The 13,790-nt window shown below is 43.2% G+C and overlaps 1 protein-coding gene across 9 annotated transcripts in view; it reads left to right on the top strand.

Moving 5' to 3' along the window:
• GABRA5 (gamma-aminobutyric acid type A receptor subunit alpha5) overlaps nt 1-13,790 on the top strand; it is a 58,098-nt gene that overhangs the window by 28,212 nt on the left and 16,096 nt on the right. For all 9 annotated transcript variants that reach the window (XM_075523495.1, XM_075523503.1, XM_075523512.1 and 6 more), the window contains one exon: nt 338-420. In XM_075523495.1, coding sequence (XP_075379610.1) covers nt 338-420 — 83 coding nt within the window. The remainder of the gene's footprint in view (nt 1-337; nt 421-13,790) is intronic.

The raw sequence follows: 13,790 nt of genomic DNA, 5'->3' as shown, positions 1-13,790 counted from the left end.
CATCTCCAGAAAGCAGATAAGAATATGGTGCATGGCAGAAGCTCCAGCACAGGAGTTCTTTCACGTACTAACAAGAAAGAATGATCTTACTGAAACAGCTTACATAAATAAAATCAGTTCACGTGTCTCAGTGTTACTAGATAAGGCCTATAGCATGCACACACAGTGGTGCACCTGGCTTATCTCACATTCAGTTTACCAGGGGGTTGCTGTGATTTCAGCAGGAGCAAGGAGCCTTCAGAAAAAGCTTGCTTGTGTCAGCACTCGTATTGCAGTGAGAGGCCTAAAGGCAAGGCACCGAAAAAAAATTATGTGTTTTCTTTTTACTCCCCCACAGATTGACCATCTCTGCTGAATGTCCCATGCAGCTTGAAGATTTCCCCATGGATGCACATGCTTGCCCATTAAAATTTGGAAGCTGTAAGTTGTCTTCTGAAATAAGAACTGGAAAAATCCATCTTTTCTGTCCATCTTTTATCTGTCTTTTCACCTTCAGCCATGTCTTGTATGAATCGTTTACCCTCCCCTCCCCTTCTAACATTGCTCATTGGCACCCCCAGTCCGCCACCCCTGCTGCTACCCTGCTGCTCATTTTCCATTAGGGTGCTCTATCTGGCACTGCTGCTTCTCAGCTCATGCTTGCATGCTCCGTGATAAACGGTGAGCTGATGGGTGATATGATGTCTTATATATCCACATCAAGCATAACAGCCACTGTTAGATGGAGTAGTAGATGCAGACAGGTAAGTTGATAACTTGGTTTTACATTTGTAGAAAAATGGAGCTTTCATTGGACAATATCAGATTGATGTGCTATTGTGGTACTTAAGCGAATCAAACTGCAGTGCAATATCTACATCGCATATATTAAAAGAGATCTAGAATATTAAAAGAGGAAATATCTTTCCATTTGGCTTAATAAATCCAGTCCTGTATCTTGTTACATGATATTGCATACACATGTATCTGTATATATGCACACATTATTCTAAACTGTATGCTGAACGATGATTTTTCCTCAGTTCCAAGCCTCTAATCCACCACACTGCTGCCTTGCCAGAAGCTTACTTTAAAAATAACCTCAGGGGATCAGATGGTTATATTTAAATACAAAGCTCTTAATTAAAGTATAGATGAGGCTACTACAGTAGACATTTTTTATTTCGGTAATCAAATCAGAGGTTCCAGGTGCAATCAGTGTCTCTAAAGACTTTGAAAATTACCACGCCAGGCATTTTGCTGGTCCCTGAAGCCACCTAACTTCAGCATTTTTCAATGTTTTTTCAGTCGTATCAATTTAGAGTCACTAATCCTAGCAAGATTAAGCTTTGCCTTTATCGTCTGTATCTGCCCTGGTTTAATACTGGCTATGTATTGTCTTCTAGTGATCATACTGAGAAGTAAAAACACTGTTTACAGTAACGATTACCAAATTACCAAACTTAAGATGATTTCCCTTCCCTCTTCCAATCCAGATAGACCCAGTTTCATCTGAATAGCCACCAGTATTTTACAAGGTCACTGCAGGTTCAAGTGTGTCCATTTACTTCAGCAACATTAATTTACAGCAAAGCCAATATAAATCTGAAGGTCTGTACACCTTTACGCTCAACTTAAAAAATTATATGCAAACCATCCATTTCATTCCAAACTCGAAAATGGGAAAACATCTCACAGGAAAGTGTCATTATTTGTAAATAAGGTTAAACAAAAGCTACTGGAAAGAATTAAGATGGAAAAGAAAAATAAGTTATCCTTCCTGGTATTACATATTATTTACTGTATTGCTAGATAAAGTTGAAGTCACACCTGTTGGTCTCTAGTGCAGACTATAGAACTGGGATGTTGGGTAGTTTTATGAAATCTTGCAAAATATGCAATATAAAACTAAAAGATACATATTTAAACAAAGAGCCTGATGCACCAGAGATCTGAAGCACAACCCTAAAGTTAAAAGGATGCTTCAATGCATTAATAGACTAGGTGCAGGAAGGTACAGGTTCTAACTCTCCATATAGTAAGACATAAAAACCCCAACCAAATATGCAAGTGCAGGAGATAACATTACTAGATAAGCTACAAACACTTAGAAGGAATACAGTCTTCAATAGCATTGAAAAAGACCCAACAATCTGTCTGAATGCAATTAGATGTTCTGCTTGTGCCAAATGTGTTACGTATTAATCACCTGTTAGCACACAGGTAATATTAACCCAGGGAAAAACCAACACTGAAAAGTCATATTTTAGTCATATTTAGGCATGTGAGGGCTGAATATGGTTTTAGTTCATGCTCCTTGCCATGCTCAGTACACAATCCTAGGGTATATTCTATAAGGTACTACAAGTCACCTTTAAGTTCTTCCAGAGTGTATAGACATGGAGCCATTTGGCCCATGCTGGTCCATACCGGTAGCCTCTGCAGTTAGGGACAAGCTATAGACAATCTTTCAGCCTTGGGAATATCTGTATTACTGATCTGACAGCTCACTAGTAATTTATTGTGATTTAATATGCAGATGTTTGCACAAGTAGCAGCCAATAAGCCAGGGTTTATTGAATTAGCCCAGATGTATTTCAGGAGAATACAATATTTAGTCCCTATTTACAGCAATACGGCTTTGCATTAAGTCATCTTCAGGCTTGCAGCAAGACAAAGCCTACAGGGTAGATTATACACAAGCACATGCCCTTTCTGCTTTAGCTTTCCTCCCTGTCTTTCCCCAAAGGGTTTCTTTTTAATGGTCTTCTTTCCAAGAAGGATTTTGAAAAGCCTCAAGGAATAGCATCAAAGTAAATGTTAAACACATTATCAATAGAGCTGGGAGGGTGGAGAGGAGACGAGTGCTAACTGGTCAGAGGGTGGAGAGAGCAGGGCAGCGGAACAAAGCAGCCGGTGCACGGGCGGATCGGCAGCAGAAAGGATGCCAAGAAGCATCGGTGCCACATCAGAGGCAGGAGCAGGTTGTTATTTTTCTGGCTGCAGGAGCGTTCACCGCACTTGCTATACTTCAGCAAGCAAAAGAGAAAAAGCCCTGACATTTCCTTCGGTATTAAAGAGAAGGAATGTTAATCTTGCTCACAGAAATAAAGGTAAATGTTGAATTCTTATGTCCCGTTTGACTGGTTTCTTGCTATATTAGAATTGTGGGAGATTTTATGGGCCTAGGCAGCATTATATGTAGCAACAGAATATTTTGTAGAAATAATTAAAAGCAAGGTCAAATATGGGAAAAGGGATATTAAGCTACATGCACACACCACCAGCTGAGATACCTGCCAGGCAGTTCCAATACCAACTACAGAAGTAATACTTCTTAAAGCCCTATGGCATGTCATGAAAAGCTATGCTGGCTAGAGGCCAGAAGTTCAAGGATGGCTTCTAATGAACTGAACAGAACAGCTTTTAGTTGTCGTCCTCTTAAGTACAACGCCCCAGTGCTCAGAGATGGCAGGATCAGTCGGGTCTGCTCCAGGAGGTGCATGTACACGGGTACTGTCCCTCTGGGCTTGCATCCCTGCTAGCGATAAGGCCCCTGTAGAAATTGTCCTGCAGAAATCTCATTTAGAGGTACAAGGGAACTGGGGACGGTGCATGAGCGCAGGCCCTCGGGCCTCTGCAAACAGGCTCTGCTCCCTTCAGACCAGGGGTGCTCCGTGGGGATGGCTGTGGCACTGTTCATTACCTCACAGCAGCATGGGAAGGATGCTGTTTTCTTCCATGGCCGAGTTTAAACTAAACTTTCCGTTGCAATTCTAGTGCTGACCTGTACTCTAAATAAATTTGCTGGTCAAACAGGATCTGATGAAATTTTCTGATGCCAGCCACAGTTTCGCTAGCAGCGTCTTAGCCTAAGAAATGCCTCCTTACCCCCAAGCTATTTCTGGTGTGGGGAAGAGGAATTAGATAAGACAGCAAGGACATTAAAGCTAGGAAGCTTTAATGTTTCACCGCTTCCACTGATAGGCCTTAAGAGTACATTAAAAGTATAATTTAGTACAGTTTCCAAACACCCATGTGTCACTGGGTAGGTAAGCATCATTATCTCTAGGGCAGCTGAGGCAGAGAACTTAATTGACTTTCTGTAAGGTCACACAGCAAATCAATGTCAGAAAAAGGATTAGACTCAACTTCTTTGGTTGGAGAGACAGATGTCTAATCCACTAGACCATGAAGGCCTCTGCCCAAGCAACTGACTTAACTCCTAAATCTCATTTTACTCATGCGTTAATTATATCAGTTTTACCTAGCTCACAGGGATGCCCTGAAGATGAATTAGTTAATTGCTCTTAGTGAATGTTAACCAGTGCTTTGACAATGTCAAATACTGTAAGGTGGAGCCTATTTATGGCAACTGTCTCTTGAAGGCACGGTGTCTGAGTACATGTAGTTATCAGATCTTGTATGGTGGAACAGATAAATGCATGAATCTGCTGCCCACTAGTCACTCGGCTGCAAAAAAAGCCCCACTATTTTTAGAGTAAGTAGAGAGTCTAATGAATATTCTGAAAATAATGAGATCCCCTGGCTCAGGAGCAGAGGAAAAATGGGCCTGGTGTTTATTCCTGATGAATTTAATTTGGCCACGTAGACAGCGAAGGTTGATCACTGTAGATCAAAAAGGGAATTTTCTGACTGTGAGAAAACAGCACTAGGTAAAATTTGTAGCATGTGAAGAAAGTAGTTAACATGGTTATGTACATCCTCCTTTTTAACAGCTCAAACTGAGTCATGGTGTCTGCTATGGCCTTTGGTAAAGGAAAGTGCTATCTCTGTAGCAGGAGACATGCCCAAATTATTTTCCTCTAAGAAGGCTGGTGAACTCAGAGTAATGAGGAGACAGTAACTTCATCAGTATCCCAGGATTTTATTGCAACACTTAACATTAAGGCACTCACTGTTCACCAACTATCCGTGCACCTGCAGCCACTGAGACATTTCTCCAAAAAAAGTATTTTAAGAAAATTCCCCTGATGGTGAAGCTTCTCTATAATGCTGAGAATTAGCTGAGATAGCACTGAGGTGAAGGCACCTACAGGCGGTTTCCTGATTTTTTGCTTCTCCCAATTAGCACCCGTGAAGCTGCAGGAGAACTGCAGGTAGGGAGGGAGAACTTCAAAACAGAGCCCCTCCAAACAGACTCTAATTCTGGTTTAGTAAAATGTGATAAAGAATGTATTCAGCCTTTCAAAACCTGTGGGTAAAAGTCTTGTATAAGAATATAATTAAATGAATAATAAATAAAGACAAATGTTAATTTTAGGAGACTTTGAAAAGGGGAAACGGCTCTTTGGTGGGTTTTCCTGGGTTGCTCCCAGGGAGAGCTGGAACTGCAGTCTCACAGGTAGAGGCAGAGCTTTTCTGTTACTCGTCTCTATCAGCTGGCCAGAAGAGGCTCCTGAGCCCATTCCTGGGAGCAGAGACAGGCAGCGCGGCTTGTTGACTCTGCTGGAAAGTGTTAGTGCCTTCTTTATGAAAGGGCACATGGAAAGAGCCAGGGAGGTTCTCTGTGAAATGCTGAGTGGCCAAGTTCAAGACTAAGTTTGATTTTGCAGTTTAAGGCAAAAGCCAGTTGATATAGAAATGATCGGTTTAGCCTTTATGCAGTGTATAGAAGCTTTCCTTGAAGTTGAGGGAGGCGTGCTGCTCGCTCATGTAACGTCTTCTCTTACATTTTCCTAAGGTTTATCACTGCTTACTTAGACACCTCCTCCATTGCAATGAACGCCTGAATGACTAAAATAAGGTGAAGCTAGGTGAATACTAAAATTCAATATTTCTAAGACATTTGATATATTTCTCTGCTCACTCCTTCTTCCCCATGTTACCACCAGTTACTAACCACCACTTTGATTGGAATTCTTCTCCCCTAATTTTTAGCTGTTTAGAAGCTAGGTCTCCAGACATGCTGAAAGAGATGCTTGTGGCAGCATCAGACAGGCGGTCTAGACAACTAGCTTGGACCAGGGATGTAATTTTACTTAAGTTTAGCTAGTAAAGCATAGGCATCTAGCCTGAACTAATTTTCCGTACAACCCTTAGAATGAGTGGAGGAGGTGGAGACCACCTAATGGTATTGCCTCTAGTTTGCTTGAAATCGTGGACACATGACTAGTTGTGGAGCTGTGTTGTTTAAAAAATTAAATCTTTTAGTTCAGAAGTCCTTAGTACACAGACTCCTGACTGCAACACACTCACAAAATCATAGGGATTCACTAGAGCCACGAGGCTCCCCTAGAATCCCCCGGATCTTCTGCAGCTCTTACCTGTTCTGGGACATGGAAATGCTCTGCTGCAGAATGAGCAGGGTGGTTTGGCCCACATCAAAAGCATTGCATTGACAGCAAAACCTTGGAAAATGGACAGGATGGATCTGTGACAATTTTAGAGAAACAAATATGTCACAGTTAATTATCTAGACTCCCTTTATGGCCACTGAAAGGAAATAAGTACTTCTGTAGTGTGGTTCATTAGAACTATTTTTGATAACTGCCTAAGGATGAGATGAATAATATTTTAGAGGTTCCTATAATATTATAGAGGTTCCTATTTTTCTGCAATACTAGCTCAGATGTAGATGAGTATATTGTATCCTGATCAGAGTAACTTAGAATTCTGTTTTTCTCTACGTCGCTAGCTCAGAAATACCTACTTCTGTTGTACTTTGTTCAGAACAGTCACTGCTGTAGATTACTTGGGTGTTACTTACGTTGGTGGCAAGCTTTTGTATCTCTCCTAGGTACTATTTTAGCTATTTCTGCTGCAAGTCCCATTTTTCAAGGGATCTTAATAAAAGTCAGTAGGGCTCTTCAGTATAGATAGAGACAACTTTACCATTTCTGCAAGGATCTTGTATGAGCTCTGCTGTTCCTCCTGCACTGAGTGGAGTGGGTTATACCAAGAGACACTTAAGCCTTCTCACAGGTGGTGCAACACAGCCTGTACTCATTTCGATATGCATCTATAGCAATATGGACACCTCTTTAGCCAGCATTTTGAGCAGTCAGTGCTGCCAGCAGCTTCAACCTTGCATTGAGTCCCACAGTCAATGTGGAGTGATGCAGCCTGGACCTCCCAAAGGGCAGAAGATTCAGCAAGCATGGTGCGTAAAAGAAAATGCTGTAATATTCCAGTATTTCAGAGATTTAAGAAGCTTTCTTAACGGGAGTCTACTTAGAATTTAAAACGTAGGGTTCTGGGCCTGGACTGCATGGTGCGGGTTTCTGCAGCAGCTGTTGTAATGGGACCCTAGTCTGCATCAGAACTTGCAAGTGGATATGACCCTACCTTCTCACTCGTCTGGTAAGTTTCCCATAGAAATTACACCGTTTCGTGTGACAAAAGGGAAAAGGGCCCTTTCTAAAAGCTCCCTCAAATTACCAGATCAGTCAGTTTTTCTTCGCCCATTACCATGACACACATTCAGGACTTTCCAGAAAAGGCTGGAGAAACTGTGCTAGTATCCTTTTTAAGCATTTGCAGTCACTGTCATTAATTAACTTTTCAAAGACCTTGTCACGTATACATGGTTACTGTTTGCACTGAGATAATGTTAAAAATACATTAAAAGCGCGGTGTTTGCTACCGTCCAGTCCTCTGGAGCTGTGGTTGCTGCTGTGTGAAACACTGCCCAGCTCTGGGTCAGTCAGTTCCTACTTCTGGTCACCCCCTGTTCAGAAGCCAGGGAGTTTTTCCCCCTTAGGTTCATAGCAGAGCAAAAAAGGGAAGTCAGAAAGAACAATTCCTCTCGCAGGGCATTTGCCACGTGGTCCAAAAAAGCTGTTGTCTTCCCCATCCGACTGGCAGCCGGCGCTAACCCCAGGCTGCAAACTCTGCCGACGTGCAGCGGCCAAGGACTTGGCTCCCTACCAGCGCGGAGCGGCCGCCGTGCAGGCAGGGTCGCCTTGATGAAACCCTTTTCTGTGTGGGTAAGGAGTGCTTCCCAGGGGCGCTGGTGGCAGCTTTTGTAGCAGCTGCAGAGAGCCCCTCGAGCGGCCACGGCTGAAAGGCTGCGTGCCGCCTGCCCAGAGAGCAGCCTCCTCATCAGGAGGTGGCCCGTGTCCATCAGGCTTTTTTGGGAGGGAAAAGCTCAACCGGTGGTGTTTGCAAGCTCAAGGAAAGAAAAGTTCAGGCAGGGGAAGAAGTTGGTGTGGAGATACTCAGCGGTGGGGGTTTTTTTATCTCGCCTGAAAGAGGTCTAGACATGATTGTGGCAGAGCAGCACGGAGATCCAGGTGCTTTGCTGATGGTACAAACATCAGCGTGAGTTTCCCACTCTGGAGATTTCAGCCTAAATTTAAAGGCTGCGCAACTGCTTGATTACAGGAAAACAGTGATTCAGTTTGAGTTGTCAGCAGTAGAAAACGACATGCAGAGACTCTGTGCTTAATGTGCTTAAGCTTTCAAATGACCCTTGGGTGCAAACCTGCAGACATTGCTGGGCCTGTAATGCCCCAAAAGGCATAGCGAGGGCTTACGGTTGCCAGCCATGGATTGCGGGTTTATGCCACTGGTAAATGGGATATTATTTGTAAATGGGACAAATGGGTAAATACTGCTCCACTGCTCTACAAGCCAGGTTTTTAATGAGTGTTATTTTCTAAGGTGGCTGTTTCCATGGCTTGTAAGCATTTCATAAATGTTTCTGAAATCATTCTCATGATGCTAGCGTGAGGTTGGTAGGTCTCTGCTGCCTGCATTTTGCAGGTGGGGATAAAGGAGGCAAAGAGCAATTACAGTCTCTTCTGAGCAAAGATAGAGTGGTTCATTACCTGCCTTTATTGCCTCTGTCGTTATGGGTCCCTAGGTTCAATTAGAGCCTCCCAGTACTACTGCAGTAGATTAATGACAAAATGACTTGCCTAGGGTTTTTTTGGGGGGGGCCTGCAAGACACTGCTGAAACTTGGATCTCGGATTTCAGTTTCCAGTCTGGCAGCTCCTCCATGACCCCTCAGTCTCTGCTGGGCCAGGGAGTCCTCCTGCTATGTTGCCGGATCCCATGTTCGCCTCCTCCCCTACAGAGAGAGCCAAGGTAGCCTGAGCCGCGATCTAGCACAGCTGCAGTCCCAGCTCAGCAAGCTTCTTCAAAGGAAACAGTTGTTTCTTGCTGTCTTCCGTGAAGAAACATGAGGGAAGGAGGGGTGGGAAGAAGGAAAGCCTGAAGGGCCTTCTGTTTTTCCCCTGTTCCCACATCATATCCACTGAAAGTCTCCTCGTGGCCAGCCTGTGCTAGCAGCTAGCCGTTTTGCTGAAAGCATCTCAGCGGTAAAGCTGTCAGCAAAGCTGGGATTCCTCCCTCCTAAATTTATGTTTCTGCAGAGTAAATGTATACAGCTGAGCTGATCACTCTCACCCTCTTATAGTCAGGGGAGAGAAGTAGATATTTTTAGGCTCAGGTTAATCTCCTCCTAAAGCAGATGACTGAAATAGGTCAGCTGATGGCTGTAGATAAGGGCATGTTTTACTTGTGTACAGGGAAGATGAGATGGCGTGCACCTTTGGGGCTGGGTCTCCGTGGCTGGAAGGGGCCGGTTCCCAGAGAGGGGACATGTGCCTGAGTGCTGGGCAGACAGCAGGCGAAATGGCACTGCCTCTGGCAGGCAACAGATCACCTCAGAGAGGCTCCTTGTATCCATCACTGAGCTTGGGCAGTTTGAACCGACAGCCTTGGGAGGTTTTGTCCCCTTATCTTAAATACGGGGCTGCACTGCGACCCACAGCAGGAGTGTATAATCCTGCTTCTGAGTTTTAGATGGCTGCACCTCTGGCGCAGGCAGTAAGTTCTAGTGATTGCAATCTCAGAGCAGTATTAAAGTATTTGAATAATAATATTTCAGCCTGCTATCTCCACATACCTATTGATTACACATTCGCACAGTGTTATTAATGTAGCAGTACTTCTGAGAGTTGTAAAGGTCTTCATTAAGGGACCGGTTTCAGAAAGAAAGGTATATATTTAATTCTGCAAGTAGTCCCAATCACTCTTGGCTGGTTTCAGGTCATACTGATTTATAAGTGAGGATACTTTGAACGGTAGCTCAGCAGATAGGCTAGCTGTGATAGGTGAGTTCCTGGTGCCACTCAAGTGGGTGGGAAGAACGTCTGTTGATTACGATGAGGTCACGGTTTCATTCTGTGATGTTAGATGTGGCCAAAAATACCGCGTTAGCAAAGGCACCCTTCGCAACAAGATCAAATGGAGTATTTTATAAAATTCACTCTGCATTTCTCACAAGAAACTCCAGTGATACTCCTGGAGAGCTGATCGCGTTAGCTTTGCTGATGTTAAGCGGCAGCTTGCAAAATGAGTGGACCACTGCAATCAAGATTGCTTAGAGAGTAAGATACTATACAAAGTGAGTAATGGTGTCAGTCACACTTTGGAGGATACTTGTGTTTGCCTTGCAAAAAGTAAATTAAATCTCTAGCATCTTCCTCATGACCATGCTGGTTTTTTCTAATGAAGCAGTTAATATAGCTGCCTAATATTGTGATTGCAAATTCAAAGTTCATTAAATGTTAGTACAGCGCTCAAACTGGACAACTGATTTGGAATTATCATATGCCTGGCCTGTGAAGACTAACATAGGGTCAGGAAGGTCCCAGGATATTTCAAATTTTTAAATGTCATCCCTGCACATCCTACTGCTCTGTTGCTCTAGTCCTCTTGCAGTGGATATTTATACCAGCGGTAACAGAAAAAAAGAAAGCATCAGAGGATGGAATACCAGATTTTGATGTGTTCCATATGAAAAGCAATTGTGTGGCCACCATTAAATGTGGTGTAAAATCAATTCTCAGATTAGTTCTAGATCGAGACAGCTACCACAAAATCTGAAAATAAAGGAAGAAGCTGTGTTATAAATACTGACTGCAATGAGAGGAAGAAATGGGAAGAGGCAAAAGAGGGAAGGCATCACCAGCTTCCCTAATGTCAGCTCTCACATGAGAGCAGGGACTTTGGGAAGATGACCTGGTGCTGCCTGGTCCCTCGGAGCACCTGGACGTGTAACAGCCCCACCGCAAACCCTGTTTAGTCACCCCTTTCAGTCGCCTGTGGCAGGCATCCCACAGCGACGGGTGGCACAATTTAGTTGTCTACACCTGCGTTGCCGTTCGGGGTGCTCCAGGCTGCCCAATGGGAAAACTTTTTCTTTGCTGTTTTTTTTTCTCTTTTTCGGAGTGGAGCCTGAGGACCTGCTATCCCAGTACACACAGCTCAATTTGGTGTGCTGTGCCTGGTTTTTAATCCAGGTGCCTATATTATCAGACTTCACAGCAAGGAGTCAGTCCGAGTCGCCGTGGTCCCAGTGCTTGGGGAATAGATGCACCACTCTGATTGCTCCCCCGTGGCCGCTTGGGCGAGCAGGATGGGGCAGGGAAGAGCTGACGCCGTCACCAGTGATACTGCCTGCGTGGTGGCAGCTATGCACAGCTCTTTAAGGGGCATCGCTCAAATTGCCGTGCTGTCTCCACAATCGTCCTTGAGAGACGTTCTGTATTACTCTGCACAGCTCCTAGCTCAGGGCTCTTCTTAAACAGTGTAATAGCATCCTGTGAAGGTACCGTGTCTGAGTGAATTATCAGGACAACTGTTCATTAGTATTCATGTTATATTCATCATTGGTATGACTGTGATTTAGTGTACCAGCTTGCAAATAGTCAATTTATTTTATTAAAGCAGTCAGCAGCCTTGCCTATGCTAATAATGAATCACACCTCCAAAATCACAAAGTTACTTTCAGGCAAAATCATAAGGGTGGGGTTTTTTTTCCTTTGCTTTATATTTTTGAGCTCGAAGTCGGGTCATGTTTAGAGTTTTCCCCCATGAACTGCAACTTCTAAAATTAAGCAAGACCTTCCACCTGTCACTTGCTTTGAAAAGCCAAAGAAGACGGCTTTTACAAAACTATATGTCTCAAAATGAACTTCACAGGCATCTTCAGTTCTGTATGTCTCACCACCGCGTGGGTACAGTCTGTGCTTCCACTTCATTTCCAAGCCATAGACACTTCTATCACATTCCTATTCCCACCTTTCCCTGAGGTGACTTATAAATTACATTCTGAAACAGAGTCATTTTGACCTAACTTAGGGCTTTATTTTTTTTAGTAATGATCAGTATAGTATATTAGTGTTGCTTAGTAATGAAGTCTCTTGAGACCCGTCTGACACATTTTTCAGAACATCCTATTCTATTCCCTGCAGAATGTGACAACAAGATCAAATAAAACTGTGTATCAGGAAAACATATAAAAAACTGCCTATGTTATCAAATTATATTTTTATTTTAACTTCAGGAAGGACAGAGATGATCATTTTAGTAAGGCTGAACTTCCTACTGCCCGTTTCACAGCCAGTGGTGTCCTATTGTCTTTTGTCATCAGTTTTCATAAAAGAATTGTTTCAAGTCCATGAATAATTTCCTCCTTGGATGTCCGCCGTTGTCCCATCTCGATGATACTGTGCCATTCTGAGCATTTAATTTCTACTCACATCTGGAGTACTGTGTCCCATTCTGAGCTCCCCAGTGCAAGAAAAATACAGACTTTGTGGAGCGAGTCCGGCGCAGGGCCACAGAGATCATTTAGGGACTGAAGCACCTCTCCTATGAGGAGAGGCTGAGAGTGCTGGGGCTGTTCAGCCTGGAGAAGGCTCAGGGGGACCTAATCCATCTGTATAAATACCTGATGGGGGGGAGTAAAGAAGAGGGAGCCAGGCTCTGCTCAGTGGTGCCCAGTGTCAGGACAAGGGGCAGCGGGCACAAATTAAAGAACATTAAATTCCTGAACACAAGAACACATGTTTTTACTGTGAGGGTGACCGAGCACTATAACAACTTGGCCAGAGAGTTTGTAAAGTCTCCATCTGTGGAGATATTCAAAACCTGACTGTACATGGTCCTGGAAAGTCTGCTTTCGGTGTCCCTGCTTGAGCAGGGGGTGGGACTGGATGATCTCCAGAGGTGCCTTCCAGCCCCAAGCATTCTGTGATTCTGTGCGATGCAAATTTGTAATCCCATGTATTTATACACATTACACTTCTTGTCCATGGCATATATTTAACATCGTGCGTGCTGTTTATCCATATGCTGTAAACTCATGCCAGTTTAAATGATCAGTCTTAATTCTGAAGATTTCAGGTCCCTAAAGTAATTTCCATGACCTTCAAATTCTCCCAAGAACAGCAGAATTCATCACACTATGGCAAAGTCTTCATTTTAGGCTCTTAATCACAGAACATATGAATACGTTTGTCTTAGTATTTAAATTGCTATTTTACTTTAATAACTTACTGTTATAAAAAGCTATTTCCCCCTAGACCCAGTCCATGCATATTTAGTACCATGTCTTGTTATTTTTACATTTAAAATTATATTTTTACTAGATCTCTTTTCCACTAGTTCTTCCTATAGAGTAATCTCATTTGTACATCAATTCATCCTTATCAACTCAATGTAATGGGAAATTCCAAATACAGAGCACAAATCTGGCCTCAGTTGCGTAGGCGCAACCATTGACAGATGCTTTATAATGAGTTAAAAAGTATTTGTGCACAAACCAGAAGAAACCCAGCCTGACTCCTAGAATTCAAGCTGGTACATGATGGCTTAGTAGCAGCACTGTTTTACTGCCTGCAGAAGTCTTTCAGAGGTTGTAATCTGGATCTCTACTGAGTTGCCTAACAGCCTCTAAGTGAGTCAAATACACTAATGGATAGATAAGATAGAAAGATAGATATTTGTATGAGTATTCAGATTGTAATTAGAGCTTCTAAAAAAGGTGACAAT

The sequence above is a fragment of the Mycteria americana genome, chromosome 1, assembly GCF_035582795.1.
Source record: "Mycteria americana isolate JAX WOST 10 ecotype Jacksonville Zoo and Gardens chromosome 1, USCA_MyAme_1.0, whole genome shotgun sequence".
In the NCBI taxonomy this organism is placed as follows: domain Eukaryota; kingdom Metazoa; phylum Chordata; class Aves; order Ciconiiformes; family Ciconiidae; genus Mycteria; species Mycteria americana.
This window is presented reverse-complemented; position numbering and strand designations above follow the sequence as displayed.